The sequence below is a fragment of the Hippichthys cyanospilos genome, chromosome 22, assembly GCF_059441005.1.
Source record: "Hippichthys cyanospilos isolate Australia breed blue-spotted pipefish chromosome 22, RoL_Hcya_1.0, whole genome shotgun sequence".
In the NCBI taxonomy this organism is placed as follows: domain Eukaryota; kingdom Metazoa; phylum Chordata; class Actinopteri; order Syngnathiformes; family Syngnathidae; genus Hippichthys; species Hippichthys cyanospilos.
In genome coordinates this window covers 9228403-9244208 of record NC_142390.1, presented here as the reverse complement: position 1 = coordinate 9244208, position 15806 = coordinate 9228403, and the positions used below count along the sequence as shown (strand labels likewise).

General features: G+C 40.8%; 1 protein-coding gene across 15 annotated transcripts in view; it reads right to left on the bottom strand.

The window, feature by feature from the left end:
- Positions 1 to 15806, bottom strand: part of erc1b (ELKS/RAB6-interacting/CAST family member 1b) — a 160975-nt gene that overhangs the window by 65107 nt on the left and 80062 nt on the right. For 8 of the 15 annotated variants that reach the window (XR_015864143.1, XM_088406153.1, XM_088406158.1 and 5 more), the window contains 2 exons: positions 12511 to 12555; positions 10206 to 10366 (listed from right to left, as the gene is read on the bottom strand). Coding sequence is in view for 11 of the 15 variants with exons in the window: in XM_088406153.1 (XP_088262279.1) it covers positions 10206 to 10366; positions 12511 to 12555 (206 nt within the window). In the remaining 4 variants the exon portion in view is untranslated. The remainder of the gene's footprint in view (positions 1 to 10205; positions 10367 to 12510; positions 12556 to 15806) is intronic. The other 7 variants (XR_015864144.1, XR_015864145.1, XR_015864146.1 and 4 more) reach the window with 1 other exon arrangement.

The window sequence follows — 15806 nt, the reverse complement described above, 5'->3', positions numbered from 1 at the left end:
CAGTAACTAACGTACAATTATTATTATTTTTTTAGACTGAATCAGACATTTTACATATAAATCCAAATAACCAATCAATCGGCAGATTCTCAGAATTGTATGCATATATATATATATATATATATATATATATATATATATATATATATATATATATATATATAAAATCCGTTCTGAGGTGGTGGTCGAGCACCGATTTGTTCGAACACCGAAACCAATTTTCCCATAAGAAATAATGGAAAGTATGTGTGCACAAGTAAATGTGCACAAGCAGTACATGATAAAGATAAATAAAGCATTATAAACCATTTTGTATAATTTACTTACGTTTTGGAGAGTGGTTGATGGCATAAAGGAATGGATGTGGAGAGATCCGGAGGGGGGGTTACTCCTTGGAAGGGGAATCCCCTTCCATGTTTACGCTAGGTAACTGCGACGCGAGGTTGGACACTCGTACACCACTTTCATATTTTGCTATAATTTCCTTCTTCAATTCAATAGTGGTCCTCACTGTTTTCCTCTTTGCCTTCCCCTTATCACTGTCTTTGTTTGGAGCCATTATTAAGGGCTAGAGCAACACAAAAAAAGTTTAAATCCGGGAAGAAATACTCGAACAAACTGCGTACGTCTTACTCCGCTGGCGGTCTGAATTGAACTGCCGCTTACCCGCTGGCCGAGAAGGGCCGCGGAGCGCGTTCGGGTCGGCTCGGCTAGTCGAGAACCGAAAATCTGTTCGAGGTCCGATGCATTTTCTACTTGAATTTTTTGGTCGAGCACCGATTTGGTCGAGTATAGAGGCGGTCGAGTACCGAGGTACCACTGTATATATATATATATATATATATATATATATATATATATATATATATATATATAGTGGGCCCCCGGTTTACGAACTCCCCCTCTTACGAACTTTTCGACTTATGAGCGTGGCGTTTTTTGTCCCCCTCTACGCACAAACCTTTCGTCATACGAACAATCTGACATGCTGGTCAATATGTCAGTACAATTATTTTCGCTTTGCTGCATCAACGAAATTAAATGATCACACTTGTAATGGCAACGCTGAACGCTATTGCTCTTACAATGTCACAGTCACTGTCTCAGTCACGGTGTCAATCACGGTGTCAGTCACGGAGTCAGTCACGGAGATGCCGATATGCTATTGGTCGATTAAGGTCACAGTCCCGGTCTCACTCACGGAGATGCGGATATACTATTGGCCGGCGTCACGTCAATCACAGAAATGCTGATATGCTTGGCCGAACGCCTTCATCTAGCTCAGTGTTTCCCAACCTTTTGAAACCTTTTGACTGTCCGCGGCCAGTCAATGCCGTGCCAATGCACAGTCAATTTAGACAGCGGACCGGGGGATAATTTCCCGCGGCACAACTGAAAATATCTGTGCCGCTGATGCCGCGGCATCGCAGCGGTTGAAAAACATGGATCTAGCTTGATGGCACAGCTGGTCGGTGTGTTGTGAAGACTTTGCAAATATCATAGGTAAATGTCATTTTTCCTTTGTATATGTTATTTAATTTAACTGTACAGTAGATTAATGTTACTCATTTTTAATATGTGTATAAAGTCGTGATGTTTTTACCTAAGGTTTTTGCACGCGTTGCACGCATTCACTAATTAACATAGGTTTGGATTGCCCGTCATATGAGCAGTTCGAGTTACGAGCGTAGCCGCTGAACGGATTAAGTTCGTAACACGGGGGCCCACTGTATATATATATATATATATGTATATATACGAACACAGTGGGCCCCCGTGTTTCGAGATCAATCCGTTCCAAGGTTGGGCTCGTAAGGCGAATTCACCGTATGGTGGGCAATCCAAACCTATGTTAAATAGCTAAGGCATTTAGAACCCCAGGTAAAAACATCAAATTGTACATTACATAATAAAAATTGCTACCAAAATACTAAGTGCTTTGAATATATATTACACATGTATACAATCAGAAAATATCTTAAATGAAAAATATAGAAAGGATTTATTTACCTTTGAGTGGCACTTGTTATGCCCATATTCCCTAGTAAGGGTAGCCTCGTATTTCTAGCAATCTTTCGACTCATGGCTAAGTTTGAATCAAGCAGTAAAATGAGGGTCCACTGTACATACTGTGTGTGTGTGTATATATATATATATATATATATATATATATATATATATATATATATATATATATATATATATATATATATATATATACACACACACACACACACATACATATACACATATATACTGTTCAAATAATTGGAGTTATAGTGATTATACTTTCGCTACAAAATATTAATGCTTGCAATGAAGAAATGCTTTGCTGTGTGAATGGTTGTGGTTTGGATTATAAATATAATAGTGACTATGAATTTACTAAAAAATATAAACTGCTGTGGTATGTTGGTGGTATGTTGTGAGAATGAGTGCACTGCTTGTGGGAAAAAAAACTGCCTTGATATTGTTTTGTCTCAAGCTGAAGGAAGGCAGCTCAAGCCTGCCAGTTGGAGCGATCCCGCAGCTATTATCAGAATGTCTCGCTATGCATAATATTTCATCAGCATAATATATATATATATATATATATATATATATATATATATATATATATATATATATATATATATATATATATATATACAGAGTGATCCCCCCCTACTTCACAGTTAATGGGGGGTGTCAACCCCCCCACGAAGTCTGAAACCCGCGAAGTAGGGTATCAGTTCCTAGATTTCTATGTGTACCCCAATATAGCCGCAGTAACCATAAACAATCCTTTTTTGGGGGTATTTTTTTGCGTATTTTACATCCTTTCTCCTATTATTTAACATTACATTATCCCTATTAACATCATTAACATTAGTGTATATTAATTAAATAACTAATATTACTTAGTTTGTTGAGAATTTGTTCTCAAGACTGGTTATCTGCACCAAGACTCCAGTGAAAGAGTACGCAAGTCATCACGTTGAACTTCACATTTATTTTGGCTCATGTATGGTGTATCATGTAGTATCCGTTGAATAATAAATCAGCAACAATGTTAATGTCAGTCAACTAACATATAAACAATTAATCTATGAATTTACTGTATTTTTAGCCGACATAGCAACAACTAACAACAACTACTAAATATAAAGTGCAACCTCTACACAAACGAACACATAAACAGAATAAACACTCATCGCTTACTAAACATTGGCAGTAGCATGCGTGATCAACATAAATGATAATAAACTATTAGTATGAGTTTACGTTGTCATTCACTGCGTAATGAGCCGAATGACGCACAGAGAACGTAAAACAGGAAACGGAAATGCAACGCGACCTGACAAATTAAAAGCATGCATTTCAAAATAAGATAAATAAACATCACAAACTCTAAAGCTTGAAGAATTCTTAACATAGTTATTAACTAATATTACTTAGTTATTTGATGAATACAGTACTGCATAATGTACTTTTTTGTTTTTTTCTTTTTTTTTTATTTTTGCGCAATTTTTAAATTATTTTTTATTTTGAAAGCACTGAGACTGCGATATCTGAGACCGTGAAGTAGGAGGGCTCACTGTTGTCATGGTCTCTGCTCTTGGTGTCCTCCTGCAGGCTTTTTTGGGCATTGCAGAGAAGCTAGGAACGATTCTGGGAGGGCGACGTCACCAGCTGCGCACCTGTCTCGTATCAGTAATCCTGAGACTACTTAAGCGCAGCCGGCACAGTCAGATGCCGTCGGATTATTGCATCACATTCCTCGTTGTTTCCTAGTTCCTTGTTCCACCCAAGTACCTTCTCAGCTAGTCTGCGCTGTACGTTTTTGATTCTTTGATTTTCTTCTGCAAGTCACGCCACGCGTACATTTTTCATTGTTGCGTTTTTTGATTCCCGACGGCATCTTACGGCTGATCCGCCCTCCCCGTGGGTAGCTGATTCGAGTTGCCCCATTCCATAAATATCTTTTGTGTACGTTCTCAGTTGTTACGGGCATTCCGCAATCTCAAAACGAGGTTTACCCAGGCACCCGTCCTAATGCATCCTAATCCCGATTTGCCATTTCTCGTTGAGGTGGATGCATCGGATACAGGAGCGGGGGCCGTCTTGTCACAGCGCTCACCGGTCGATGGGAGGGTGCACCCTTGCTCCTTCTACTCACACCGCTTCAGCCCTGCCGAGCAGAACTATGACGTGGGCGATAGAGAGCTGCTGGCCATCATCCTCACCCTTCAAGAGTGGAGGCACTGGTTGGAGGGCACACAGACACCTTTCCAGATCTTCACTGACCACAAGAATCTATCATACATCCGAGCAGCCCGCAGACTGAACCCCCAACAGGCCAGGTGGGCACTCTTTCTAACCCGTTTTAATTACATAATATCGTTCCGGCCAGGATCCCTCAATGGAAAACCAGACGCCCTGTCCAGAATGTTCGAAGCCCCATCAGCGGGACCCGTCCAAGAAACTATTGTTCCTGTAGACCGGGTGATCGGCGGACTCCAATGGAAGTTGGAAAAGGAGGTTGCAACAGCAGCAGGTAAATGCCAGGTCCCCCCAGGAGTTCCGGATGGTAGACTCTTCGTCCCAGGCCTGCAACGGTCCTCGGTATGGCAGTGGGCTCATGGCTCAAGACTAGCATGTCAACCGGGAACTAATCGGACCACCTTCCTAGTTAAACAGAGGTTTTGGTGGCCCGGTATGTTCAAGGACATCAAAGACTTCGTGGCCGCATGCCCAACTTGTGCCAGCAGCAAACCGTCCCACTGGCCCCCGGCAGGCCTCCTGCATCCTCTTCCCATTCCCTCTCGACCCTGGTCTCATGTGGCATTGGACTTTGTTACTGGACTCCCGGTCTCTAGAGGTAAAACTGTTGTGCTGTCTGTCGTCGACCGGTTCTCGAAGATGGCACATTTCATTGCCCTGCCGAAGCTCCCCTCCTCCCTGGAAACAGCCAAGCTATTGGTACAGCATGTTTTTAGACTCCACGGGATACCCGCATACCTGGTCTCAGACAGAGGACCTCTGTTCGTCTCGAGAGTGTGGAAAGAGTTCTGCAAGGCCATGGGCGCATCTGCCAGCCTGTCCTCAGGATACCATCCGCAGTCCAATGGACAGACTGAGCGCGTGAATCAGGAGCTGGAGGCCGCGCTTCGGTGTGTGTGTTTGCAATATTCTTCGTCCTGGGCCACTCACCTACCTTGGGTGGAATATGCCCACAACTCGCTGATTGCCTCGGCCACCGGCAGGTCTCCCTTCCACGCTGCCTACGGGTATCAGCCCCCAGTCTTTCCTTCACAGGAGAGGGAGATAACTGTGCCATCAGTCCATCTGCACCGAAAGAGGGCCCATCGGGTCTGGCGGGATACCCGGGCGGCCCTGTCTCGTACGGCGGAGAGAAACCGTCAAATTGCTGATCGCTGGAGGGTGGTGGCTGCATCATATCGTCCTGGCCAGGAGGTGTGGCTTTCCTCCAGGGACATAAAACTGGCAGGTTCCTCCAAGAAACTGGACCCCAAGTACCTTGGGCCTTACAAGATTGAATCTATTGTCAATCCAGTCTCTGTCAGACTCTCCTTGCCCTCTTCTATGAGGATCCACCCAGTGTTCCACGTTTCGCTAATCAAACCTGTCGCCACATGTCCCCTGAGCCCTCCGTTGGTGCCTCCTCCATCCTCAAGGTTGCTTGGGCGTGACCCCATCTACACAGTGAGGGAGATCCTGGACTCGAGGAAGAGGGGCAGGGGTGCACAGTACCTCATTGATTGGGAGGGCTACAGTCCTGAGGAGCGGTCATGGGTCCCCCGCTCCTGGATCCTCAACTCGACACTCGTCCGCGACTTCCACGCTTCTCATCCCGATGAGCCAGGTAGACCGCCAGGGGGCGTTCGTTGAAGGGGGGGGGGTACAGTCATGGTCTCTGCTCTTGGTGTCCCCCTGCAGGCTTTTTTGGGCATTGCAGAGAAGCTAGGAACGATCCTGGGAGGGCGGCGTCACCAGCTGCGCACCTGTCTCGTATCAGTAATCCTGAGACACAGTCAGACGCCGTTGGATTATTGCATCACATTCCTCGTTGTTCCCTAGTTCCTTGTTCCACCCGAGTACCTTCTCGGCTAGTCTGCTCTGTACGTTTTTGATTCTTTTATTTTCTTCTCCAAGTCACGCCATGCGTACATTTTTCATTGTTGCGTTTTTTGACTCCCAACGGCGTTTTACGGCTGATCCGCCCTCCCCATGAGTAGCTGGTTCTAGTTGCCCCATTCCATATATATCTTTTATGTACGTTCTCAGTTGTTACTTTGTAGCTGTGCAAATTCTACTTTGCTTTTCATTTGTGACTTTCGGGCTCACCTTTGTTTTTCTCATCGCGTGTTACGTGCTCCTTTTGTTATTAAACAATTTCAACTCGAACTTTTTAGTCCAGTCGGATTTGGGGTCAACTTTACTCGTGAGCATTCTCGCCCCGTAACAACTGTGTCTATATATATATATATATATATATATATATATATATATATATATATATATATATATATATATATATATATATATATATATATATATACTTATACTCCCATGTTTTTGGGGAGTGGGAAGAAGCCGGAGTGCCCAGAGAGAACCCACGCAGGCTCGGGGAGAACATGAAAACTTAAATTTTAAAAAATTATTTTTTTTCCCTGTTAGGAAAAACCTACCTAAGACTTAAGCAATTATGCTAGTAGGCTAACAAAATACAGATTGGGCAAAATTCACTTTAGAAGTGTCACAATTTTCACTGCAAAATCTAACTGGGAAAAAGTATGTATTAAAAACAGCCTTGATTATTACATTTTATTTTCTCGCGGAAGCACATAAGACCATTTTGCCTAACCACAAACAATAACCCTGGACGCCACGCTGCCAAAAAAAATCATCAAGTGTGCCGTTGTTTGTGTCATTGTGATAAATTGTCTTTTTTAACATTACAATCTCCATAACAACCTTACAAATAAACAGAAATTGACATCTCACTGCATTTATGCCTCGGCATCCAATTTCTCAGATTCAGGAGGAGCAGTGCGGTTTTCATCCTGGCCGTGGAACCGTAGACCAGCTCTACACCCTCGGCAGGGTCCTTGAGGGTGCATGGGAGTTCGCCCAACCACTCTACATGTGCTTTGTGGTGTTGGAGAAGGCGTTCACCCGTGTCCCTGGGATCTCTTTGGGGGGTGCTTCGAGAGTATGGGGTACCGGACGCCCTGATACGGACTGGTCAGTCCCTGTATGACCGATGTCAGAGCTTGGTCCGCATTTCCAGCAGTAAGTTGAATTAATTTCCAGTGAAGGTTGGACTCCGCCAAGGCTGCCCTTTTGTCACCGATTCTGTTCATTACCTTTACGGACCTTTATGGTTCACTCCCTTTATACATCTAGGTGCAGCCGAAGAGTTGAGGGGGTCCTGTTTGGGAGCCTCAGCATTGCATCTTTGCTTTTTGCGGATGATGTGGTGCTGTTGGCTTCTTCAGGCCGTGACCTCCAACTCTCACTGGAGTGGTTCGCAGCCGAGTGTGAAGCGGCTGGGATGAAGATCAGCACCTACAAATCTGAGACCATGGTCCTCAGTCGGAAATCGGTGGAATGCCCTCTCTTGCCCCAAGTGGAGGAGTTCAAGTATCTCGGGTTATTGTTCACGAGTGGAGGTAGGATGAAGCGTTAGATCGACAGACGGATCAGTGCGGCGTCTGCTGTCATGCGGGCTCTGCACCAGTCTGTCGTGGTGAAGAAAGAGCTGAGCCGAAAGGTGAAGCTCTCTGTTTACCACTCGATCTACGTTCCTGCCCTCACCTATGGCCACGAGTTGTGGGTCGTTACTGTAAGAACAAGATCCTGGATACAAGCCGTCGAAATGAGTTTCCTCCACAGTGTTTTTCCGGGCTCTCCCTTAGAGCTAGGGTGAGAAGCTTGGTCATCTGGGAGGGGCTCAGCGTCGAGCTGCTGCTCCTCCGCATTGAGAGGAGCCAGCTGAGGTGGTTTGTGCATCTGGTTAGGATGCCCCCCCGGACGCCTCCCCGGTGAGGTGTTTCGGGCATGTCCCACTGGAAGGAGGTCTTGGGGACGACCCAGGACATGCTCGAATGACTATGTCTCTTGGCTGGCCTGGGAGCGCCTGGGGATCCTTCCAGAAGAGCTGGATGAAGTGACTGGGGAGAGGGAAGTCTGGGCATCCTTGCTCAAGCTGTTGCCCCCGACCCCGGAAGACAGCGGTAGAAGATGGATGGATGGATGGATACAATTTCTGATATTAGCGCTTGTAAAACTGGTGTGCGTGAAAACAATGATCCATAAATTAGAACCCAGTGCATGGAGTGTAAAACCTCATTGCACGTGTAAAACATCATGAAGTGCTTGTATGTTTTATATACATATAGTTTGGTCTTAAAAGGTGATGGATGAACAGAAGGAGCTGGGGAGACGGTGATGGGGTAATATAATTTCGAGCGTACGCTTTTGTTGGCTGGACTAAGTTATCTTTGGACAGCTGTCTTTCTCCTCTTTGCTTTTGCTGCTTTTCCAGCTGCCAAGAAACACTTCAATGTTCGTTTTCTTTCATTGGCGTATCCCCACACTGTCCTTCTCACTTCCTCTCGCAAGCTACAACTCGGATCTCTTTGCTCTTTGATGACTTCCTGTTTACAAACTGGTGGGAAAGTGCTAATATATTCTAAGCCTGTCCGAAAACTCGCTGAAAGCTCAGGGGTCATGTGTCATGTCTTACAGAAACATTAAACTTTACACCAGTGTTAAATCAGGCAACAAATCAAACATCAAACCTCAAAAAGTTATGGTCGTGTTTGGGCAGGCACAATTTATGTATGCATCGAAAGAAGGAAGTGATGTTATTGATGTGTGGTATTTTGATCATTTGTGGGTCATTTTCTTCTATATCTGTCTCGCAGTATTTTAGCCAAAGCATGGCACACTCTTGCAGTGTGATAACTATGTAATCGTGCTTTTTCTTGAAAAATGTGAAATGGCTTGGATGTATTTATTAAAGGATTGCAGCAAAACCCTTGTGAGGTATTTTTGATAATTTTTGGGTCATCTACTTTCACAGCATTCTCGTTGTGTGATAACCATGTTCAACATTGACATTTTGTCACCCTCTGGGTGAAATTTCAGCTCCCTATTGCCTTCTTTCAATGCTTTTTCTTTGATGTGAAATGCCTTGGATTTATATATCAAAGGATTGGAGCAAAACCCATGTGTTTTTTTTTTTAAATCATTTTTGGGTCATTTACTTTCACATCATGTCTCATGTCTGATAACCATGTTCAACATTGACATGTTGTCACCGTGTGGGTGAAATTTCAGCTTCTTAGTTCCTTCTTTCACTGCTTTTCCTTTAATGTGAAATACTTTTTATGTAAATACCAAAGGAATGGACAAATACTACTCAAGCGCGAACCCTTGTGCAGTAGTTTGTCCAATCTTTTGATCTTTATATCAAAAGCATTTCACAAGGGAATTCACAAGGGAAAACATTGAAAGAAGGAGCTGAAATTTCACCCAAATGGTGACACGTCAAAGTTCAAAATAGCACAACCACTTAGTTATCCCACGACCAGGAGTGTGCATTCCTTGGTTTAAATGCTGCCACAGTGATGTGGAATAAAATGACCCAAAACTGATTTGAAAAAATGCATAAGAATGCATAAGAAAAAATTCAAAAGAATGCATAAGAAAAAATGCATAAGAATGAACTCATTCAATACCAGCCTATTTTAGACCCTCCTCAAGCGCCAAACAAAAACAACAACAAAAGATAGATCCCTGGCATTAAACATGAAAGGCCAAAAAAACTAATTGTAAAAATACGTCTTTGGGTGTGAATGAGTTTAACAGACAACACTTTTTACTTCGTAAAAATACGTCTTTGGGTGTGAATGAGTTTAACAGACAACACTTTTTTTGGCTTCTGCTTCAAGCTTAAGTATTGTTCCAGTTCATGTAAATCCTCAGAGGTTTAAATACATAAGGCGGCTGGACTCCTCTTGGTTTATGCAAAACCGTCTATTAATGTTGCATTAAAATGTGGCCGTCTGCGTATGCAATCAATCATATGAAGCTCTCCAAAATGCTATATGTTTATTGCATTAATAGTCTACTTGAAAGTGTAGAGAGGAGATAAGGGAGAGGGTCAAGATAGGGTTGCTGATGAGGTGCCTTACTTCATCTCCAAGACCTCCTCCAGATGCTTGCGTCGCTCGGCCCGCAAGGCGGTCAGGTGACCTTCCTTCTCGGCCAATGACAGCTGAGTGGATGACAGTTTGGCTTTCATCACCTCCAGTTCCTGTTTCACCTTTTCCATGGCAACCAGCAGGTCATCCACCTGACACACACACAGACATCATTTTTACACACACACACACACACACACACACATACATTATATATATATATATATATATATATATATATATATATATATATATATATATATATATATATATATATATATATATATATATATATACAGTCGGCCCCCGGCTTACGAGCACCCTGATTTACGAACAATTCGCCGTACGAGCGTGGATCAGGGAGATTTTTGTCCTCCGCTTACGAACAAACCTCTCGCCTTACGAGCAATTCGACATGCCGGCCATTGAGTATGTGTTAATGTTCTTGTTTAATTGCGTCATTAAATCAACAGTAGCGACATCATCAATCATCAGTAGATACTTGTGGCAGTAACGTGAACGCTATTGGTCTTACAACGTCACACTAACTGTCTCACTCACGGTGTCTAAATATATTACCATTTAAGTGAAGTGTTTGTACAGCTAAAGGGAAAAACAGCTGACATGAAATTAAATGTGCCGATTGCAGGACAAAGAATTGTCATTGGTTTAAATGTGTGTTTTTTTTAAAATTAATTGTCAATACATTCCAACCGTTTAAAAAAAAAGTGCGAATAATTATCAGTCAGTCACGGAGATGCGAATATGCTATTGGTCGATTAAGGTCACCCGGTCTCACTCACGGAGATGCTATTGGCCGGCGTCACACGTCAATCACAGAAATGCCGATATGCTATTGGCCGAACGCCTTTATCTAGCTTGATGGGACAGGATGGAAGGAAGGAGAGAAAATTAGTGAAAAACGGAATGTTGTGAAGACTTTGCAAACTTTATCTGTTAGACATAGCTTCTAAAATTACTAGCAGCGGTAAAGAAAGAAATAAGAGGATGATGTTTTAGTATCTGCGTGATTTGCACCCTGACTGAAAGAGTTACTGTAACACTGTAAGACCAATAGCATATCTATCGCCGTGTTAACTTTGAGCGTTGGACTCTGCCCCCCTCTGCTTACACCCAACTCAAGTCTCGTCGTCTCAAAGGTAAAAGCTGATTATCCATTGTATTTATCACATAATGCAAGTGTACAGCAGAATATGCCATTCAATTTTAATATATGTATACAGTGTGTCGTTTTTACCTAAGGCTTCGGCGCGCGTTGCACGCATGCACGAATTAACATGGGTTTGGATTGCCCGCTATACGAGTAATTCGAGATACGAGCGTAGCCGCTGAACGGATTAAGTTCGTAACCCGGGGGCCCACTGTATATATATATATATATATATATATATATATATATATATATATATATATATATATATATATATATATATATATATATATATATATATATATATATATATAATATCCAGTGGAAATTAACAATAAAATAACATTGATACCTTGTGCATAATTTTCTTTAAAGGACAGTCAATTTATTTTGCCATTTTTACCAGTAAAAAGTGAATATTTAGTCAATAATTGATTATAATATGGATTATAAAACTTTTAAAAATTGTATTTCATGTACAATTACCGGTAATACTTTTTAAACCAAATTTTTCCTTTTGCTGCCAATTGAAAATGACATCACTTGTGCTTAAGGCTCGAGTAACAACCAATCATAGCTCACCTCTTGGTCAAGTGATGTTTAAAAACAGAAATGTAATTGATTGGTTGCAAGCCTTCAGCACAGGCGATCAAATTTTCAGTTGACTGCAAGCGAAAAAATGTATTTTTAAAAGTATTAATTGCATGTGAAAAATAATTTAGCAAAATAACTTTCAAACCCAATGACGTAATTTTATGTTTTTTTTTTAGCATCCCGATATTCAATCCCAGTTACTTATTTATACAATTTAAAAAAAAAAACAACAAAAAAAACGCTAAATGAGTGTTTAAAAATGGTTGACAATAAAAGAGTACATTCAAGACAAATATTAACTTTTTACCCTTAAAAATAAGTATAAAATCCCTTTAAATGCCACAATTTTAAAGTCGGTAGCATGTATTGTAAACCACCCACTTTTGCAAAATGTCAATTTCAAAATTTACATGAGCGAATGATCAAATTTTCAGTTTTTCAAGTGACAAACGAATCAAATAAATGTTATTTATTGTCGAGCCATCATGCCCGTTTTTCTTCAAAAACGGGACAGTGATATCACATGGTTACCTTTGACCACCTAAAGCCAGTCGTGCCGAGCTCAATATGAGAGAGCTGCGTGCATAGAGGAAAAAAAAGAAAGAGGCGGATGGAATAAGTGGACGGAAAGGAAGGAAAACATAACAGCCAGAAGTTACAACAAAAAGAAGGGAATGAAAATTGGTAAGGAGGAGAGAGAAGACAGGAAAAATACTTAAATACAGTGGAAAGTAGAGTAGGAAATTTGAACTTAAATGACCTCTACTAAAGCTGCATATATATATATATATATATATATATATATATATATATATATATATATATATATATATATATATATATATATATATATATATATATATATATATATATATATACATACACACACACACACATATATACTGCCCTTTCCAATGTTGTCTTATAGAGTTTGGGTATGTCTTGGAAAATGGACAGTGGACACAAATGAATGGCTTCAGAAGGATATAATTCCAATCAGATTATTTTTCCATTTCATTTTTCAACCCCATGTGCAAATTATTTTAGCAAACTCAAACCCATGCTATGCTGTAACTAGCAACTGATTATCGTTTGCAGTAAATCACTACGCCAAGACATGACTGCGGTGATATACTCGTAAAAATAAAAAAAATTAAAAAAGAGAGGAGAGGAGAGGAACATAAAAAAAATATATTTTCTCACGTCTCAGCAAAGAATCCATAGCGTAGTCCGTCTGGCCGCCGATGAATGTGATGCTGAGTAAAGAGCAGTCTTTATTTTTCTATGGTGTTTATGTGAGTTGGAAAGAATGGATGTCGTGTACATTGAACATGGTTCAATGGCCAAAATAGTGTTGATGTTGGGACCTGTCTGTGTTTGACCTTTTTGCTCCGTGCCTCTTCACCGAAAATTCCAAAGTCCAGGATGCTCACCGGCGTCTGCTCCGTTAATCAAAAGCCACTTTTTTTCTTCTTTAAAATTGCCATATCAATACATCATAAATGGATATAAACTCAAAATTCCTGGAAAACGAACACATGGTTTTCTATTTATATTCTTTTATGTATCTTTATTTCAGCTTAACTGGATATACCAAACAAAAGGTCATCTAAGGTAAAGTAAATTATTTTTTTCAAAAGCAAACCCATACCCCGCCATTTGTATTTGACAAGGTGATTCATCAATAGTGTTAAGCAACTTATTATGAAGCCGCATAGAGTAAGGATGGGCGAGTATCGATACCAGATCAAATCGGGACGATACTCAGTCTTTTTTCAAGGTATCAACTTGTTTGGGTTAGAAAAATGTCATTGTTGGCACATAATATGAGACACAAGACACCAGCGCTACATCGCATGATGTCTACCATATTTGTTACAGTTTGCGATGAATTTTTATCATTTATTACATTCTCTACAGCTTACATTGTACATATTCACATACAAACACAAATGTAACATTTTCTTTGGGCGTTGTTAGTACATCATTAGCACTTTAGTAATGATATCACACAGGAAGCACTTGGCATGACCCCAAACTGAATTTAAGCTCAAAAAAATCCCAAAAATAAATATTACTGCTCCTGTGGACTTATAAATAATTCCTGGATCACTGGAAATGTAAAATAAAGTACAAATTAAACCACCTCTCTGCAGTCATCACCAACACACCAGCACCATCTCAAGGCAAACAAGTGAACTCTTATTGGCAACTGCTACAATTAATATGACTATTTTAAAGAGTTCAGGCTGATGTTTTATTATTATGTATGTTAAATTTATTAACACTCACAAAAAATTGAAAAATGGTATGGCCTGTCTTTGCAGTCTGTGACGTGATGGCACTTTAAGACATAGCCATTAAATGGTCTCTACCGCCACCTACTGTCTTGAGGTGAAACACAAGTCAAAGTATTTTCTGTTTGCTGACATGGTTTGGCCGCTGATTAAGGGAATGTTGCAAAAATCGCAGGAAAATCAATATAATAAATCCTCTTAAAATGCATTTACATTTTTATTTATTTTAATGGGGACAATGATTATATTTGTACACAAAATCACGCACATCCAACTGCAATCACATAGAAATGTCAGAATCGTTGCATTTTGAAATTTTAAGTTTTAATCATCGGGAAATTTCAGCTCCCTAGTGTTTTTTTTCTGATATAAGAAAAAAACTAACAAACAAACAAAAAAAATGATGCATTTCCATAATTTGTAACATAATGCCACAAAGGTTAAAAAAAAATAATTTTAGTAGGGCTGATTCGTGTGATTTAATATGCCATAAATTTCGGGCTATATACCGCTATACGTTTCTCACGCTTTGAACTCTGCTACTAATAGTCCACTGCAGTGTATCTGCATTTTTTAAAACTATTTTAAGTACGAGCCTCCAGGGGGCGATCTCCCGGTAAATAAAACAAGACAAAAGAGACTATTGAAGTATTGATTTTGAGTTGGAACTGCTATTTTAGTGGCTGCAAGGGCACACTCTCTGCTTGCAAACAAAATTAAGTGTGTTACTGTTGTGTTGGTACAGTATTCTAACAATCTGAGTGTGTCGGTGTTCTGTTAAAAATGTATTGGTGATGCTCTTATTTCTAAAAGTATAGGTACAAGCCCAAAGTTTTTGCTGTAGGCAGATACTTTCATGAATAGAATTTTGAATAAGGATATTGGTAGTTTTATCTCAAACGAACAGACAGTTTGTGTCTATCAAAATGAAGCCGAACATGTTTGTATTGTTGCGCAACAGGCTTAAAAGTTCACTTGACGAAGTTTATACGTGTCAAAAAGCAACAAGCACGACCGTATCATTACCAACTTTGATTGTGAGTTTGGACTCGGACCTGCCGCTGAATATAATTGTCCAAATAATCCATATTTACCGTGACAAAGCGTGTCAGCGAAATGCTACGAAAGCAAAAACGATCCCGGGTGTTTGCTTTAATGTCTGTCTACAGGACGGCCAACGTTTACCGGCAATAATAACAATGGCGTGCCGACGTTTTTGCCAACAGCTACACAGTGCCGTGTTTTCTCAGGGCAGTATTCATCCTCACAGCCTACGCTGTTTTTTGGTCATTTTTCCAACACTTGGCAAAAGCCATCCAGCCTTTTGAGGAACATTTTACATCTCTGAGACCTTGTTAAGTCACTCATGGAGCGATGAGCAAACTCCTCGTACTCTGCGGTTACATCTCCTAAATGCTTCCTCCATTAGGAGCTTTTCTGCCTCCTCGCCGGAGATAAACACGCACTTGGCACAATGCTGTTTGTGTGCTGCCGAGGAGGACAAAATACAAGTTGTTCTTAAAATAGGGA